This window comes from Carassius gibelio, chromosome A25, assembly GCF_023724105.1.
Source record: "Carassius gibelio isolate Cgi1373 ecotype wild population from Czech Republic chromosome A25, carGib1.2-hapl.c, whole genome shotgun sequence".
In the NCBI taxonomy this organism is placed as follows: Eukaryota; Metazoa; Chordata; class Actinopteri; order Cypriniformes; family Cyprinidae; genus Carassius; species Carassius gibelio.
Window position 1 is genome coordinate 9,859,308 of NC_068395.1, and position 19,237 is coordinate 9,878,544.

Here is a 19,237-nt window from a genome sequence, read left to right on the forward strand (position 1 = left end):
CAAATCTGGACTCGAGCGAGTAGCGAAAATATTCCCGCCTGCTCACGTTACTGTTGAGGAATATTCGAAATATATACACCGGCTTTATTTTATTAAATGAATTGTTTTTATTGTTGCGCCATTCTTAATTTCCAATCTTGTTTACAATATAATGCTATCCAGGCACTGCATTCAAACCCGGAGGATATGACGGTTTTAAAATCAGACTCGGGCTGAAAATATAAATTCATTTGCACGACCTCAAATTGATCTAATACGTGATGATTGTATAGGAAATGAAAGTAAGTGCATGAAAGCAATGGATAGTTACATTATTATTTTTCAATTTGTACATATTTTAGTCGTAATTAATGCTTTATGTGTAAGTAAGAGGTTCATTTCGCAGTGAAGGCAGCTTCAGTGATTATAACGACAGGTTTTTGTTTTTTGAGAAAGAGAGTTCTTAAATTCTGGTTAGAGCAAAGTTAGTTATAATGTCACTTTCTGTCGGCTGTGTAATTTATTGGAAACGTTAAATAATTATACATTTCTAATGTTTTAATTAAATTGTAATCACATGAAATACAAAGTCAGTCCCATTAAACATATTTTATTAGCCTACATAACACCCTGGTTCATGCCTTAATAGGATTACATATCAAAATATTTAATAAAACATTTCATAATGCATAAGATACATTTACATTTACATAAACATACACTTTGTCATCACCACGATTGATATGAGGCTGATTTATGCATTCATGTGACCTAGGATTTATTATCCTCCTCTCCTCCCTGTCAAAATTTGATCGACTGCTCTGACACTTGTCAATCTTTTTTCATTTCAACTTTTTTCACAGCTCAAAACAGTTTTGAAATAATACGCAAAAAGCTTAATATAAGAAAACATATTCAAAACAGTTAACATGTAAGATGGAAATTTTTCTTTATTCTCTATTTTCCATGTTCTGTTTGCACAGGTGTTGGCCTTCAGTATTTCTCTTGTGTATATGGCTAAAACGTGTGTGTGTGTGTGTGTATCCTCAAATGCATGTCACAGTGTGCTCTAATAAAATATGATTGACAGATAATAAAAATTTAGACAAAACCTATTGACATGGCTAGATAGCAAGATATCTCTAATAACATGCACAAATCGAGTATTTCCACCGAGATCAAAACTTCAGCCACTTCTTTCATTCATCATTGACACACGATTTGATTGATTCTCCTTCTCTCTGAAACTGCAGCAGAACCCCCGCTCCTCGCCTGAGTCAGGACACAATCAGAGGTGTTAAAGTGTGAACCGCCCCATCAGACAGTCTGGCTAGGTGGAGGTGGGTAAAGCGACAGGAAGTCGCCCTGGAGGTGTGATGTCTTTCAGACCGTGTCTTTGTCATGTAACTGCTCTCAGCAGGATGAGAGACAGCACTCGCTGCCAGGCTTCCCATTGATAACAAATCTTCTTTTAGATCATATTGTTATATATTAATATATTCATTTATTAATTAATTTTTGTGTTCTTCTTGCATCTTTTCCACTCGCAACCAGTGTTTGAGATAGCACTAATTATTATCATTTGAACTAATTTTTATATTTACTTTTTTTCAAGTAACAAAAGCTCTTTTATGGTTTTACTGTTTGTTAATAACCCTGCTCCGATTGCTGACAATGCTAAACAGAAATGACTTCACCAGCGAGGAGAGTCAGGCAGTATTTGTCGCTTAAAATATATTACAAATAATTAATAAGTCCCATATAAAATTTATAATTAGACTATTTATTTACAGCTTTATTTCATTAAACAATTAATTGTTATGATGGTTTTTAAATGCCATTTTAAGTGTTCATGAGGTAACAGATATATCCTTATTTGTTTTAAAGCACAGTTTCAATGTAAATTAATAAGAACATAAAAACAAAATGAAATTCAGCTAGAATTGAATATAAACTCTTCCAAAGAAAGTCACTGACTTTAAAATGGGCCACACTAAAGAAATCATTTAGATTTATTTTGGGGCTTGACTAAGAAATGCTGATTGCTTCTTCATGTTGAATGAAATGCATCAATACAAATTCATGAAAACATTAAAGGAAAAAAAACATACACACAAAATATGAACTATTTACAAAAAGGACCATATTTTATTTTGAGTGTTAACGTCTCATCAAACTGAAATTACACATGCAGCATGATTTTTCATCTATATAAAAAGGAGTAAAACACTCGTTCCACTAAGACGCAGGTAAATTCACATTTGCTCTATTTTATTGCTTTGACAGAGGGGTGAGTTAGTTTTGAAAGCCCTCAGGACCCCTTTTACCCCAATCCTTTAAATGTGTGATGAAAAACAAACTAAAAAACAACCCACAGACTAGTCACGTAAAATCATAATGTGTGTGAACAGACACACACAAAGCACACACGAAAACAAGCTAAACAAACATAGAAGTCCAGCTCTGTGACCTGTGGGAGTCTGCTAAAGACCTCCGTAACAGAAGTGTGGAGGTCTGATTCGTGATGTTAGGTGATGATTTCCGCACATCTTCAGGAGAACTGGAGCTGTTGCACACCTGGGATCTGCATCAGATTAAATGAAATTTAAATATTCACTTAAAATGCTCAAAAGTGTAGACTGAATTGTGCCATCTTTAAATGACGTGTATGTGTGTGTGATTCTGACCTGCTGATAGGAGGTGGTGTACACCATCACATTTTGTTGCTGTCCATCAGCTGTTATGATTCCTGCAGGTAGAGGATTTGCTGGGAAAGAAAAAGATTTTGATGGACTGATCAACATTATATATAAAATAAAATTATATATGGAGAGAGAGAGAGTATCCAAGTATGCATAAAAAGTATTGGTATTATTAATAATTACTGTATAATAATAACTATTCTAATTATCATGTCTATTTTCAAAATCAACGTAATTAAAATGACATTTAATTGATCAATTAATTATTAATACAAACCATGCAGGAAAAAATACTGTACACAACCTGAATATTAAAATAATTTAATTTAAATACAAATTAAATAAATGTTGTTATTATCTGTAAATAAATTTAAAGTCAAACTGCATATTTATTTATATAGGTTATTTTTCTACAATATGTTTGACAAATTTGCTGTTAACTTATTGCTTTTAATGTTGCTTGTAAAAAGATAAATTATTAAATGCTGCTTTGGCAACTACCTGAAATAAAACGGGTTTGTTGAAGTAGAATATGAAAAAACATACACAAAATCTTCCTTTTTTTTTTCAATGAATAAAAAAAATACTAAAATAAAAATGAATGAATAATAAATAAATAAATAAGTGAATTAATTAATTAAAGTTACATAGAAATATTTTTAAAAAATAACAAAATAACTGAAACTGAAAATAATAATGGCATATATATATATATATATATATATATATATATATATATATATATATATATATATATATATATATATATATATATATACACACACACACACACACACACACACACACACACATAATAAATACTACAACAGTATACAAACAATAATTAACAAATTGTTAATACAGTAGTATATATTAGACTGTACACAAAAAATACTAATAAATTCAATTCAAGTTTGGTTGTATGCACCATCTGTACTCTAATCAGTAACTTACTGAAAGTCTCGTCGGTCAGCTCCTCTCCCATGCCTTCGGTTACAGTGACAGAGCTTATGCCTTTCTCTCCTTTCATGGCCTGAGAACATTCACACAAATGTCTCGTCAATCAAAAGAGCTCAACCCATCAAGAGGAGGAATCCACATCCCTGACAGCTGTGCAAAGTCTTACTTATACTGCATGAAATGAATAAGCCTTTTGACTTCAATGATGTACGATGATGCTATTAAAGCGTAAATGTCGATGTTACCTCTCTGAACTTCTGCAGGTAGAGCTTCAGAGGCTCCACATACATGTCGAAACCCAGCGTGGACATTGCGAACAGGATGTCTTCGCCGTTTATCGTCTTGCGTTTCTCCTGATGGCATCTCTCGCTGGCTTCTGAAGTGATGAAGCTGATGAACTCGCTCACACACTCCTGCACACACTCCTTGGCGTCCTTTGCTATCTGAGGTGATGGAGAGAAAGTCTTCTGAATAACGTTCATGCTAAAGTTTCACTTGCTTTTAGCAGAATAAAAGGTATTTAAAAAAAAAAAAGCTCTGAGCAAATAAACAGAGATGTGATCAAAGCGCATCTTTTTATGCATAAACCAAATAAAAAAGGGTCCCAAATCATACTGGCTTCCCTTAAAATTGACTTACTTTTCCAGTTTGTGGTATTGCATTTTTCATGATTCGGGCAACGTTGGCGATGGGGAGATAGATGTCTTGTTCACGTAGGTTATCTTTGCTTCCATTGCCATCCTCGTGGTCATTGAGACCCTCATCGCCTTCATCTTTATAAAAAATAAATGAATAATAATAAATGTTTGTTAAGCATTTAATTTGCATATCAGAATGATTTCTGAAGGATCATGTCACGTGCAACTGAAGACTGGAGAAACAATGCTGAATATATAAAATATATATAACTATATAAAAATAACAGTAATTTTAAATGTTACTAATATTTCACAGTGTTCCTGTTTTTACTGTACATTTGATCAAATAAATGCAGCAATGCTGAATATAGAAGCCAATAATAAAAATAATAATTATAATAAAAACTATTAAAAATCTTAATGATTCCAAACTTTTGACCAGGAGAGTAATTTATGAATAAATATATTTTTTTAATAATTAAAATTTTACATTTAATAAACACAAGATTCTATATATATTTCTTATATAAAATTATAAAAAATTTAAACATTGTAGTCAAATGATTTATTCATTATTTTAATCTGTTATTATTTAATTATATAACATGTTACATAATAATTGCAGCAGCTTTTTATAATGCATTAATCAATTAATTAAATCATTTGTAATAACGTCTTCAGCTTCTCTTACCTTCTTGAGCTTGAGCTAGAACAAAGTGACTACCGGCCATATATTCTCCAGTTATGCCAAGTTGGGAGGCATCTGTGGTTGAACTGTCTCCGTCCATCTGAAACATGAATTAAATTGTATTACAGCTGTAAATTACTGATTGTATTTCAAAGCCAAGTTATTTGCCTACCTAAACAGTATTTTTTTGGCCATTGCAGTGCACTACTAAACATGTATAAACGAAAAATTGAGACATTTCATCACCATAGACGTTTAATTACAAAGCCCCTAATATGAACTGAACCTTTATTTAATTCAGTAATAAACGTTCATAATTGTCATCTTTCAGTGAGTCACATAAACATACATTTTTCATTTAAAAGATTCAAACAAACTCCCCTCAAAGACCAGCACACGCTTGCTTATATTTAAATAATCAATAAGACGGTCTGTGAAGGCTAAATATGAAATTTGATAACTAATAAAAATGAATCAAATGAGAAATAACAGGGTATATTATGTCGAGATTTTGACAGCAGAACACATTGGTGTATTTTATTGGTTATTAAAGAGTTCGCCGGTGCTAGCAAGCAATGTTCACAGGCGCTAAATAACACAAACCACTCTTGCCCACTGAATCAATTCAGATTAACTTGTCAAATGAGTTATTATAACTGATGGATGAATTAAACAGCAGAAGAGGGCAGAGAACAAGGCAGACTCGGATCCGCTCGTTGTAAACAAAAGGGCCGTGCACGGTCACGAGCTGTTAACAATTATTCCTACAACAGCGAGCTGCTTTTCATAAAGCGCGCTTAATTTCTCTTTCTCCCCACCAACTAATAATAAAACACTCGCGCGCGGAGATTTCCATTCGATGTAACGAAATATGGGTTACAATCATTGGCCGGAGCCGCGCACTAACCTGCGATGAAGCCCTGGTTGGTTCTCGTCTCAGCTCGGCCGTTTGGTTGGACAGAAAATGGCTGCGCGAGAGCCAGTCCCTGCGCAGGGCTGAACAGCGCTGGAGGACGAGTCTCACTCGGACACTAGGTGGCGCTACAGCCTTTCTGTTTTAAACGAATAGCGCAATGCTGTCGAAATAGCGCCTTCTACTGGGAGTGGTTGGTACACCCACGTGGAGCCGCTATCTTGGATCGGTCGCCAGCTCCACTCAGTGTAACTTGTTTGCCAGATGCAATGAGCTGTCAGCGCATTTAATTAATCATATCTCACTGAATACCTAACTGATTTTGACGCATTTTTTTTTTTTTGCTGCAAAGGTCATTCATGTAGCTATGATACAGGACACATGGTTCAGCGTATTTTAATATTCATACTAGGCTTAACAGTTATATAATATTCTGATATAAGATATAAAGTGACCAGACGTCCAAAATCAAAATATGTGATAAGGTAATTTATAAATCACACACTATAAATATGATAAAGAAGCAGAAACAGATGGTTGCAGTAAAATAAAATATTTTAATAAGTTGAAGAAACAATTTATAATGATTTGTGACATACACACGCTCTCTCTCACACACACACACACACACTCCTCTCTCTCTCGCTCTCTCTCTCTCTTTCTCTCACACACACGCCACAGAACGCAGCCACCTGTAAAAAAAATAAAAAATTAAGAAGCTTTTCAGCGTGTTTGCATCAGTAATTTCCAAAAATTAAATTCGGACAACATTAAGCCTACCTTTTGTGTTGTATGTGGATGTGGGAGGGGAAAATGTTGAGTCTCTCTGAGGTATTTGTATGCCTTTGGACCATGTAGATGGAGCGTGAGCGCAAACTCTCTGTAGCCCTTTGTGTACTCGTGGCCTTGCTTTGCTGAAGATCTGAAATGTTATGATTTAAAAAGAGTAAGTCCCCTTCAGATAATAAATAAGGAGTTTAATAAGAGAGTAAGAATAACATATACATGAATTTAAAAATGCTGATTTTATTTTACCAGAGTAGAATTCAAGCTTCTCTTTTGAGCTCTTCATTAATGAGGTCCTTTTCTCTCAAATCCCCCAGAAGACTCTTCACTGCGGTTTTTGCCCTCTTTTCTCTGGCAATGGAATTCTTTTTCTCTCGCTCTAGACGTTCCACTCTTGCCAAGGCTTCGTTGAGTCTGGTCTTAAGAGCGGTAGGAGAAGCAGGCAAGGCATAGCCATGATCCTAAAGGAAAGAGTTTTAAAACGGTTTGAGTAATGTTTCACTTCACAAACCTTATTTTGACACCACTAGTTTATGGCCCACATTCTTTCTTATAGTCATCACATGTCAAAGCCACTGCCAGCACTGTGTGTGTGTGTGTGTGTGTGTGTGTGTGTGTGTGTGTGTGTGTGTGCACCAGTAATGCATGTTCAACAAGTCTTAAATTGTGTTTGTATGGATTTATTTGTGAGCGTGTTTAATATGAGTGGAAGCAAACAAGGGATAATATTTTAATATGTCCAGGGAACATTATGATATGATTTTTGAAGTAGAAATATTCACATCATTAGGCTGAGGTTGTGGGCTTGAGGTTGCCATTTCCTGGGAATCCTGAGAGGCCATGGACAGGCTTTCTTCAGCTCTTCTGGAGGTAGATGTAACCCTGCCCTTTTCCAACTAAAATGAAGAAGCATAATACATAATACAATATATTTGAAGGGATAAGCATCTGACCCTGCCCTGTGATTGATAATTTACATTTAAGAACATTTACATTTATGAATGCTAATAGTCTTATGAGGATACACCTACTCTTTGGAGGTGAACCGGGAAGCTGAAGACGGATGGAATAACACCATCTCGGAGTCGGACAGTCTGACCCGTCCTATCAAAATCCCCTTCCTTAAAATGATGAGAGCAAAGTACTGATGTATCACTTGCATGGAATCCTTCTCTCTTCAAAGCCACTTCCCACTTCTTCCTCACATCTTTGTCCTTGGGAAACCTTCAAAATGAAAAAGTGAAGATTTAGGAGGGTCTACACAAAAACATTTCACAGAGGAGGTCAAGCTTATTTTCTTCCTTCACATTTCTTAGAACCTTTCTTCAACAAAACTCCTATTTTGAAATAGGACTACTGAAAACTTACTTGATTCAGTAAATAGTGAAGCGAACAACAAAATACTAATTTCTCTGGCCAATGTTATACCAATAATAATTGTTTTATTTCTACATAGCATTCTTGTGTCCATTGTAATCTAAAGGGAGATTAACTTTACATGGGAAAATGGAGTAATAATGTAATGTGTGTGTGTGTATGTATATATATATATATATATATATATATATATATATATATATATATATATATATATATATAAATAATGTAATAATGTAATGTCATGTGTGTATACACTGCTTCCTGATATCACGTGCGCAAACACAAATAAGTTATAATGTCTGGTCGAACAATGTATGTATTAACTTCAGATTGGATTGAGTTGCTAATAGGCACTTAACGTTACCTAACGCTAAAATAAGTTTCGTGCATCTAACAAGTGCTTTCTAACTTCTTTCTGAACTGAATAGTAACGTTAAATTATGTGGGAAACACTGAGTTGAGGGAGGGAGATACATAGCCTAGCTAACGTTAGCTAGCTACGATTTCAGTACAGTACTATCAAAGATCCTTGCTCCTTCTCAATTCTCTGGATTTAAGGACAAAATACAGCCAATATTACGATAGTAATGTTAAATCTTACTTGTGAAAAGTTATCCCCCGACCCCTACTTGCGATGGTCCGCCGATTGGAACAGGAAAATGCCGCACAGTGCTCTGGCATCTTAACTGCTGCTACGCAACGAAACTATGACCGGTTCAAGATGGCGGCCGCAAATCTTAGCGCTCAGGGGCCCCGGAGCTTCTTTTTTATTTTTTTTTTATTTTTTTTTATTTAGATAAATGACTTACAAACATTAATTCCAACAAATCAACATACAACTGCAATATTTCACAAGACAAATATCACACCTTTAGACAAGATGACAAATCATAACAACAGCAAAAAATAAAAAATAAATAAAATAAAATAAAATAAATGAGTAAAAAAAGAAAAAAAAGAAAAAAGAAAAAGCAAACAGCATATTACCTCCTTTTTCCTAATTAGACATTCATTATATATATATATATATATATATATATATATATATATATATATATATATATATATATATATATATATATACATTTTTGAGAACACAATGGGGACATTACAGTATCAAAAATTTCTCCATAAATTTTAACAAAATTTCGTTCTTTTTATTTTTAACTAACTTTAACGATTTCTTTAGCGATTCCATCTCGATTAAGAATATACTACATTTAGGTATGCATTTTGCAAATTTTTGTTTATGGATGTAATATTTACCATGCAGGATATAAAAGTTCACCACATATTCAAACATTTTGCTTCTATGTGTGAAAGAACATATAACATCTTTTAGAGATAATTTATAATTCACCTTTCTTGGGGCAAAAAGAAAAAAACTAACGTCAGACCAAAATTTTTAAGACACATCACAATTGTAAAACAAATGAGCCAAGTCTTCCTCGTGTACATTACAAAAAATACACTTGCTGTCAATGTCCATGAATTTTGATAACAAAGCTTTAAATGGGTTAGATTTTGTGAAGTATTTTAAAGTGTACCTCTTTAACTTTATTTAGCATACAAAATTTGTTTGGATTTAACCATGTTTCTTTCCAACGAATATCATCAATTTGTGCATTCCAAAAAAATTTCCCTCTAGGAGAAATTTTATGTTTGGATTGAAAAATTAATCTGATATTTTTATTCTTACAGGAATGAGAAAATATTTTGATACCATCAATTATTAACTCAGGAAGTTTCCTTTCGTTACTTCCAAAAGTAAGGTGACTTTTCATCAGATGTTTTAACCCATTGGGAATAGCTTTAACAACTTGCTGAAACTCTTTAAATGGAAAGGGGGAAATTGTAAATAAACATAAAATCTTCATAAGACAAAACATTTCCATTTTCATCAAACAAATCCATGACAAAATATATATTTTTTTCAAACCATTTCCGTAAAAATAAAGATTTATTCCTAGAGGTAATAAGACAATTGTTCCAGAGAAGCATTTTGTGTGGAGAAAAGTTGTGATGGAAACCAATTTTCCAAGCTAATAACATTTGCTGGTGAAATTTGGATAGAATAACTGGTAATTTCCCAGGCAGATAGTTACATCTCAATATAAAAGATAAGCCTCCAAGCTTGTTAAAGATGGACTGGGGGATAAAGAACCATAGTGAATTTTCATTTCTTTGACAGTTTCTTAACCAATTAAGTTTAAAGGTATTGTTAATATCAAAAAAATCTAACATCTCTAAGCCACCTGATATAATGTCCTTTTTTAACTTGCAAGGTTTATTTTTCCAAATAAAGTCGAGAAAGGTTTTATTAATTTCTTTGGAAGTTTTATCACTGACGTAAAGAGAGAGAGAGCTGGGTAAACAAATCTGGAAAGACCCTCAGCTTTGGAAAGCAAAACTCTCCCAAACAAGGTCAAATCCCTTTGTAACCAGTTGTTAAAGATTTTTTTAGTTTTATTAATTTTAGGCACAAAATTCAATTGTTCACGCGTGTGTTTATTTTTAGAAATATGAATGCCAAGGTATTTAACGGAGTCCTTTACTGGTATGCTTTCAACGAATAGATCTATAGAATCGTGTATAAATAGTATTTCACATTTCCTAAGGTTTAACATTAAACCAGAGGAACTGGAAAATTTGGAAATACATTCCAGGGCTGTTTTAACTTGCTTTTTATCTCTCAGAAATAAAGCAGTGTCATCTGCCATTTGAGAAATCTTGATTTCTCTATCAAATATTTTCAGTCCCAGAATGTTATGATTATTCAAAATGTAAATAGAAAGAAGTTCAGCCACTAATAAAAACAGAAAGGGAGAGATTGGACAGCCTTGTCGTATGCCACGATGAATCCCAAATCTTTTAGAGGTTCCCATATTAAGAATAATAGAGCTATTAATATCTTTATAAAACATTTTAATGACATCAATGAAATTATTGCCAAAACCAAAAACTTTCAGTGAGTGGAGTAAGAAGCCGTGTTCGATGGTGTCAAAGGCTTTACAAAAATCTAACAACACAATAAGAGCCCCTGAATCAATTTGATCAGAATAGTCTAAAAGGTCAATTATAAGGCGAATGTTGTTACTAATGTGCCTATTTTTCATAAAACCTGTTTGAGTCTCATTAATGATTTCATTTAATCCAGATTTTAATCTTTTTGCATATACTAGTGCAAACAATTTATAGTCTATATTTAGTAGAGTGATAGGTCTCCAATTGTCTTTATTTTGGGCATCTTTATCTGGTTTCGGAATCAAACAGATTAAACCTTGTTTCATAGTTGTGACCAAATCCTGTTTTTTAATACATTCATTAAACAATAAGAAAAGGGGATCTTCCAAGGCCCCGGAGCTTCACAAGTGTGTTTGTTTGTTTCTGTGACGTATGTTTTATACACAAATAAACATTTAAGTCAATAAAGTTTTTGTTTCCATTTTATTTCATTACAGTCAAAATATTTGACCACTGAATGAAATAAAAGAGTTTTCCCAGAAAAAAAAACTAATATATGTTGTCCTTTTATAATAGCATGCAGATCTCAATGATAAAAGGTCTAAAAAAAATACATAAAAAATATGGAATTTATTAAACTGGATACTGAATATCGTCAAATAGCTGCAAATATAATTGAAGCGGTAATCCAAGGATTGTTCAGATGATTTCTATGCAAATGATTTGTACAAATCTTTATAAACTTCAGTCAATTATTCTCTTATATTAACATTTGAAGTAAACATGAATGAATTGATTTTTGTTGTTTTTTACAGTAAAAAAACATAAACCAAACTATTGTAGGTGATTTAATAATAATAATAATAAAAAGCTATCATTACTGAGACATTATCGTGTTTATTCTCCTTAAAACATCCTGAAGATAAATAATTAATAAACAAAAAAAATCCACATGCATAGTTAAATTGTATAAGGCTGCCCAATGCAAATATTTGGAAATTAAGACCATACGATGTCCTGTCACTGAATGCACATTTCTGAAACATAATAACATAATTAACATATTTTAGAACCAAATCTGAAATGTTGTACTATACAGAAAGAATACTGATCCAGGAAGATAAGTGCAAATCAGAGACACATTTAACATTACAACATTTGGAAACCGACAACAGCAGTTCTTTATTCAGTGAAGACAGCTGCGTGACTTGGAGAAGTGCTATTGTCACATGAGGCAGCTTGTGCGACTCAATTAATAACACACATGGATTTGACTGGCAGAGGCTGATATTTTTAATAATATTCAACTGGCTGAACTGCAGAGAAATGGCAAATATAAAATAATAGACCAGCACATCAGTGAGTGGTCATAGATCAGACCTAATTAAAATGTAAATTCGACAATGTAATTGTAATGTTTATGTCACCAGTGACATTAGAAGAAAACACAGTGTCAGAAAGCCAGTACCCAAAAGATCCGCCAGAGCTGTAAGATACGGGATGGAGAAGCTATCGGGATCCCTGCCGCACTTCCACAAGCAATGAACCATCACATCAACAATGCCCAGCAGAAGAAACACCTGAATGAATGAAGTTTCAGAATAAAATCAATAAGACATAGGCTCCTCAATAAGACATATTTGAACATCTCTTTCACTTGCCTGTGTGGAAGCAGCTGTTAAATAGAAGAAAATGAAGACTGGAGTGGGCGGATCCGGGCTGCCTTGTATTAGGTAAATAGTGTAGAGGAAAACCAGGTGACCTGGGATGGCCAACGTGAGCAGCACCTGCGCTGATCTCCCATTCGGTCCTGTCAGAAGTAATGCAAAGGGTTTTGAATGTTTTTGTTCTGAAATCTTAACCCAGGGGTTCTCAGCGCTTGCTCTCGAGATCCATCCCTAATAAAACATACCTGATCATGGTCTTCATGATCACTAAAAGTTACAGGCAGGTGAATTTAATCAGGGTTTCTAGTTCAACTCTGCCAGAAATGAGGAACTTGGTGGATAAAGATTGACGAAAATCTGTTACCTGTGGTGCAAAAGCTGCAGCATTGGGAGTAACATCCTTTAACGTCACCTGGAAGCTCGCCCAGCGGACAGTGAAAATGAAGATAGGTGGCTATACGACTAGCCTGGATGGAAACCAGATTACCACCAACACCTTAAAGGGACGGTCCACACAAAAAGGAAAATTCTGTCATCATAAGAAAAGAAGATATTTTGAAGAATGCTGGTAACAAAATGATTCCGGGTCCCTTTGACTTCCATAGAATAGGAATAAAATATCTTGGAAGTATTTTGAAGAATGTTGGTAGCCAAACGTTTTCAGGTTCCGAAACGGTTTCGGTTACCAACATTCTTTGGATATCTTCTTTTGTGTTCCAAAGTAAGCCACACAGGTTTAGAATGACAAGAGGGGGAGGAAATGATGGGAATTTTCCCTTTTGAGTAAACAATCCCTTTGAGGATATAGGTTGATATTGGAAGTTGAAACAAACAGTCGCTTAATCAGAACATAGTATATCAGTTCAGTCTGACCCACCATTTATAACAGGACTGTAGAGAACAACTCCTTCAAGCTTTGGATCAGTGATGGTATGGTCCAGAATCAGTCCTCCAAGACTGGAGTTATGAAACAAAAACCGACATAAGCTGGTTGTACAAACACAATTGGTCCAGCTGCACCATCACAAAAAGGTCCATGCTAGACTTATTTTGATGAATCGAGTCGGACACATTTACCTGCTGATCAACATTGCAGTTATTACTGGCTCCCAGCTGGAAAACAGCAGTTTTTGGCTTTCAGGATGCCGAAATGAAAGAATTACCCACATTGGTGTCAGGCACAGGAAAAACACACACACCAGGTATGTAATATAAGGGTATGGCTCTACAAACAGAGAGAGTTAAAGGGGATTAAAGAGAGTAAAAACCCACACCTCTTAGGTGGAACAAAAAAAGCCTTTGACCAGTTACTGGTCTTCCATTCTCACCCATGCAGTAAAAGAAGCCTTGACTGATGACAGCCAGCAGTCCAAGTGTGATGATGTCACCTAAACTGGCAGCGGTGGGCGTGGCTATGTTGTCAGGGTTCACGCCCACCTTCTTGGATCCAACAATCACACCAACCATTACGATGCCTAGAGAGAGATTTGCATAAATCAAATCCATTCAGAATTTAAACATGCATTTTTTATGTACATTACCATTCAACCAGTTTTTGAAAGAAATTATTACTTCTTTCTATGCATTAAATTGATTAAAAGTGACAGTTAAAACACTTATAATGCTACAATACAATAAATTATATTCTTTCAATTCATTTTGATTTCAACCTTGTTTGTCATCTCAAAGGATCTGCCTCCATTAATCATACTGACAATCTTATCAATTTATCCCAAATGCTGATAATGTGAGCTATGTGGCCTGAGGATGTTTGCTCTATATTCAAGCCCTGTGTGGAAAATGGGTTTGCACGGCCAAGATCACAAGCCACGAGTCATTCAAGTGAGAATAACCTCATGATCAACACCCGCAAAAATGATGTCCTCCGTATTTGATGCCCATGAAGTATTTAAAGATTATAAATGGTCTATTTTAAGTAGATGAAAATTGGTCAGGAACAAAAGCTGGATGCAAACCCTGCAGCAGAGATGCTGTGAATGCTGTCACAGTGCTGCAACAGCAAAGCAGAGCTACATGATTCACAATGAGCTCCTCCTGCAGGATCCAACCAAGAGCCGAAGCTACCAGAGCAGCCAGGAAGCCCAAAACTGTAGCCTGTACCTGAAGAGACAAGCGGAGTTCAAAGAAGAACAGAATTTCACCAAGCAAGCATCGAATGAGCTGGATTAACCTGTTTGAGGGCGAGATTTCCAATGATCAGGTTCCATTTCTCGCTTGAAGAGTCAATTCTGCCAACATTCACCTGCAGTACAGATATTCACTGAAGCACCGAATTACTGTTTATTCATTTACTTAAGGCAATATAAAGCAATAAAACAAAGATTCAATAAACCCTTTGATTTTGTTCAAACTGAAACATTAAAGTATAACCCTGAGGGCTGTTTTCTTCACAGTGGGGTGTGAAATTCCTCACCATGACAAACAATGTGATGAAAGGGAAAGAACACAACATCGATACAATACAGCAGAAGAAGTAGATCATTTGAGATGGGATGGAGTGCACTTCTTACACATTTCAAACAATGATTTCCCTTCTAGTCCTTCATGAAGATTTGTTTTTAAATAGATTGAATTCTTTGATTATTTATTTATTTTTTTGGCTATGCACAACAAGAAAAATTGGTATTTATTTACAATAAAACACTAGTTTTTAAATATTGTTTTAATTTAAGAAAAAAATAATACCATTGATTAATCCATTGTGAAAGATATTTATTAAATATTTTAATTGTTGCTATTATTATTATTCCCATTTTAAAATTCCCTGAATTACAACATTAGTTATTTGAAGAGTAAAAAAATATGTAATACTAACATTAAATATAAAGTACTGTATGAAAATTGGATATTCATTTTGAGATTGGCAAAAGATTACATTTAAAAGTATTATTCATTTATTTTCTAAAGATGATCTTTTATTGAGCATTATGACGACAAAGGTAACTGAAAAGGAAACAGGAAAATAGGAAAAAAAGCAAGCAGAACTGAATATCCAATCTCAGCTAATACCCCCCCCAAAAAAATCTAATTATAACAATAAATAAACCTCAAATTTTTACAGGGAAAAAAGTTACAATTGTGCATCCCCATATCTTTTCTGGGGGACAGCCTGGCTTTTGGACTGACATAAATTACTAACATAAACCAGCCTGAAAATAAATAAAGCTGGGTTTCACAGGTATGACACAGTAAACTTACAGCAGTGGAAAGTCTTGATGCCATTGACTAGCAGACATATAAAAAAAATTACAAAAAAATTAACTTAAGATACAAAAAGAAAAATATAATAAAATAAAATGCTCAATATTTAACCTCTTGAACTCTGGCCACGCCCTAGGACCCACCGGTGGGTCCGCGGGGAGGTCATAATACTATTTTTTAAAAATCTATAAACTGTGAAGCACAAAACTAGTCATATATGGTATTTTTTGAAAGCGTAGAACCTCTGCTTTCTTGCAAGTCCCATGGTATTTGCATTAATTTTACATAAAAGAAAATAATAAGGTATAAATTCGTTCTTCCACAACCACCCCCCCTTGAGAAAATCAGATGAATAATGTTCATATTTCATATTTATAGCACACAAACTCACCAAACATGGACAAGTCACACATCAAATGAAAGCTCTCACTCTCAGGAATGTCACTGTGTACTATTATTTCACCGATCTTATACATTACAGTGACATAACAAATAATAATTTTCAAAAGAATCACGAAAACTGAAATTACTTATGTGAACAAGCAAACGTATGCGTCATATTTCTGCGCTGATAACTACATCTGTGCTCACATACTAGCCTAAAATCCTATATCAGCTTTTAGATTAGGTTGTTTTCTTCAAAATGAGAGCATCCTCGTGTGTCTGTGAGCATGCATGGCTAAACGGCACTATAATATGTCTCAGATGCGCAGATCAAAACATGCAATGCAGCCATTTTAAAATTCCCTGAATTACAACATTAGTTATTTGAAGAGTAAAAAAATATGTAATACTAACATTAAATATAAAGTACTGTATGAAAATTGGATATTCATTTTGAGATTGGCAAAAGATTACATTTAAAAGTATTATTCATTTATTTTCTAAAGATGATCTTTTATTGAGCATTATGACGACAAAGGTAACTGAAATGGAAACAGGAAAATAGGAAAAAAAGCAAGCAGAACTGAATATCCAATCTCAGCTAATACCCCCCCCCCAAAAAAATCTAATTATAACAATAAATAAACCTCAAATTTTTACAGGGAAAAAAGTTACAATTGTGCATCCCCATATCTTTTCTGGGGGACAGCCTGGCTTTTGGACTGACATAAATTACTAACATAAACCAGCCTGAAAATAAATAAAGCTGGGTTTCACAGGTATGACACAGTAAACTTACAGCAGTGGAAAGTCTTGATGCCATTGTCATCTCCAGGTTCCCCTTTAGGCCCAGTAGAGGTGGGACAAGGATGAAGATCTCAGTCACATTACGGAAAACGTCCCAGTGCTGATTCATCAACACAAAGAAGAACCATTTATTGTCCGCTTAATCAAAATCAACCCTATCATCATCATCATCATCATCATCTCCCTACTCACCTGCACTACATCCAGCAACATCCCTGCCAGAACTGTCCCAAAACCGGATAGGAGGAATGGAAACAAAATCTGTATCACCAAGGCCCGGACCGACTCGCTCGGCATCGCCTGGCCATGAATTTCCGATATGGTGCCAGAGGCCAATGCTGTCCCGTAAAACTCATTGTGAAATAAGGGATCCGACTCTGAAAATTCCTTACTGCTGAAGCTTGACGTTCGGTCGGGTCTTCTGGTCTCTGGAATAAACTGATGGCCATTTTCTCCGGATGACAGGCGAGCTGAGGTCAGCTGACACTCTTTCTGTTTTTCTTCAGTGAGGGATGCCATTGTCATCACACAACCGAATTAAAAAAATAAACGAGTTTAAATTCAAAATACCAAGAGTTGTTTGTTGCAAACAAATCATGTAAAGGTACTTGATATAATGAATCTTAGATTGTGTGTATAGATGAATTTTGGATTAAATTAGTATGATTGATTTGAGTGAGTTTGATGAGAAAGTTGCTTGACATCTCACCTGAAACACATGAAACACTTCAGCAAAGAGTCAAGAATAACAATACAAAAACGACCCCCATCAAACCGGGGTTATTTTAGTTGAACTAAAACTTCTTTCGTTTAATTTTATGTAATAAAATAACTAAATCTGAAATGAAAAATATTAACTAGCAGACATATAAAAAAAATTACAAAAAAATTAACTTAAGATACAAAAAGAAAAATATAATAAAATAAAATGCTCAATATTTAATAAGATGTTTATATCTATGATCATTTAATAATTATACTGAAAGCAGTATTATTATTTTTTAATTATAAAGTCAGTGTTTACACAAATGTACCTTACCTCCAAGCAGCAAAGTCCTAAAACCAAAAAGCTGAAAAAGCTGAACATGTGGTGGTTGTCGAGCTCTTTTTCACTCTCTTCTCTCTCATTCAGCCTCACACACATTACTAGCAGACTGACTGTGGCAGTGGAGTCAATGCAGGTTTGTGAAGCCACTCTTTGTGCTGAGCTCACAAATGCCCATAAATTCATTTGGCACCCGTTTCTCATTAGAAAACAGAGGACAGACTCAAATAGGGATGTATAAGGTTATGAATGCAGCCTTCAGGCTTTTGCGGCTACTGGTAGATAATAATGCATTCATTTGCACAATTAGACTTAAAAAGGTTGTACCATAACTTGTGTCGTTGATGTGAAGGACAGAGTGATAACTGCAAGTCAAAAGTCACGAGATATGCGAGATAAAACCATTCATTTATATTTTTTTTAATTTATCAGAGAAGATACATTAACTCAAATACAATATTTCTCGTCTCTTTAATTATATCTATATATAATAAAAATACATTATTACGTGCTTTTAGAAAATTGACGTTCCTGACGTTCTTTTACTGTCTATGCGTTTGGGTTGCTGTGCGGATCATGTGACTCCCAGCACAGAAGCCCCTCCCCTCTCTGAGCAGCAAACCCCAAACTGACTAAAGAGTCTCTGTCGGGATGGCTGTGGATTCATTATGTCCGGATTGGGAGTTTGACCGCTTTAATGATGGATCACAAAATCAGTAAAGCGTCTAATTGGAATACTGTTGGTATCGTTAATTTGTTTTTTGTTTTTAAGTGTAACTTAAAAGATGTATAGGTCCTGCAGCTAGCCGAGTAATGTTAGATAGCTGTCAGATGACCAGGGAAAGTGACCAAGTTCAAGCACCCTGGTTAGATAAGTATGTGTGGTCTTCAGTGTTGGGTAAGTTACTCAAAAAAAGTAATCCACTACAAATTACTAATTACTGCTCTAAAATTGTAATTTGATTACATTACTGATTACTGCATGTAAAAAGTAATCAGATTACTAATTACTTTACTTTCAAGTTACTTTGAAAACCTATTAAACATACAAGGAAAAAAACTACAAACAAAGTGAAACTCAGTTCTTTCCGTAATTTAATAT

At 34.5% G+C, this 19,237-nt stretch overlaps 3 protein-coding genes across 4 annotated transcripts; all 3 read right to left on the bottom strand.

Annotated features, from left to right (window-relative positions):
- Positions 1–2,100: 2,100 nt before the first annotated feature.
- On the bottom strand, positions 2,101–6,004 carry LOC127947459 (nuclear transcription factor Y subunit beta-like). Its single transcript, XM_052544596.1, has 7 exons — positions 5,875–6,004; positions 4,971–5,067; positions 4,281–4,414; positions 3,887–4,084; positions 3,636–3,714; positions 2,667–2,746; positions 2,101–2,563 (listed from the first exon to the last, which is right to left on the bottom strand). The coding sequence occupies exons 2-7, from the start codon at positions 5,065–5,067 to the stop codon at positions 2,531–2,533; spliced, it is 621 nt and encodes a 206-aa protein (XP_052400556.1). The 5' UTR covers positions 5,875–6,004; the 3' UTR covers positions 2,101–2,530.
- A 413-nt stretch (positions 6,005–6,417) lies between these two features.
- LOC127947460 (THAP domain-containing protein 6) lies at positions 6,418–8,778 on the bottom strand. 2 transcript variants are annotated; one of them, XM_052544598.1, is made up of 6 exons: positions 8,648–8,778; positions 7,698–7,890; positions 7,449–7,553; positions 6,916–7,127; positions 6,661–6,802; positions 6,418–6,572 (listed from the first exon to the last, which is right to left on the bottom strand). In XM_052544598.1, exons 1-4 carry the CDS (start codon positions 8,725–8,727, stop codon positions 6,927–6,929), a joined length of 579 nt encoding a protein of 192 aa, XP_052400558.1. In that variant the 5' UTR covers positions 8,728–8,778; the 3' UTR covers positions 6,418–6,572; positions 6,661–6,802; positions 6,916–6,926. The 2 variants fall into 2 exon arrangements, with proteins under 2 accessions (XP_052400558.1, XP_052400557.1); XM_052544597.1 differs by having other exon boundaries at positions 7,449–7,562.
- Positions 8,779–11,664: 2,886 nt separating this feature from the next.
- On the bottom strand, positions 11,665–17,779 carry slc41a2a (solute carrier family 41 member 2a). The gene is made up of 10 exons (XM_052544595.1): positions 17,283–17,779; positions 17,083–17,190; positions 14,869–14,940; positions 14,654–14,798; positions 14,006–14,152; positions 13,755–13,902; positions 13,555–13,634; positions 13,042–13,173; positions 12,672–12,820; positions 11,665–12,590 (listed from the first exon to the last, which is right to left on the bottom strand). Exons 1-10 carry the CDS (start codon positions 17,613–17,615, stop codon positions 12,429–12,431), a joined length of 1,476 nt encoding a protein of 491 aa, XP_052400555.1. The 5' UTR covers positions 17,616–17,779; the 3' UTR covers positions 11,665–12,428.
- Between the last annotated feature and the right edge of the window lie 1,458 nt (positions 17,780–19,237).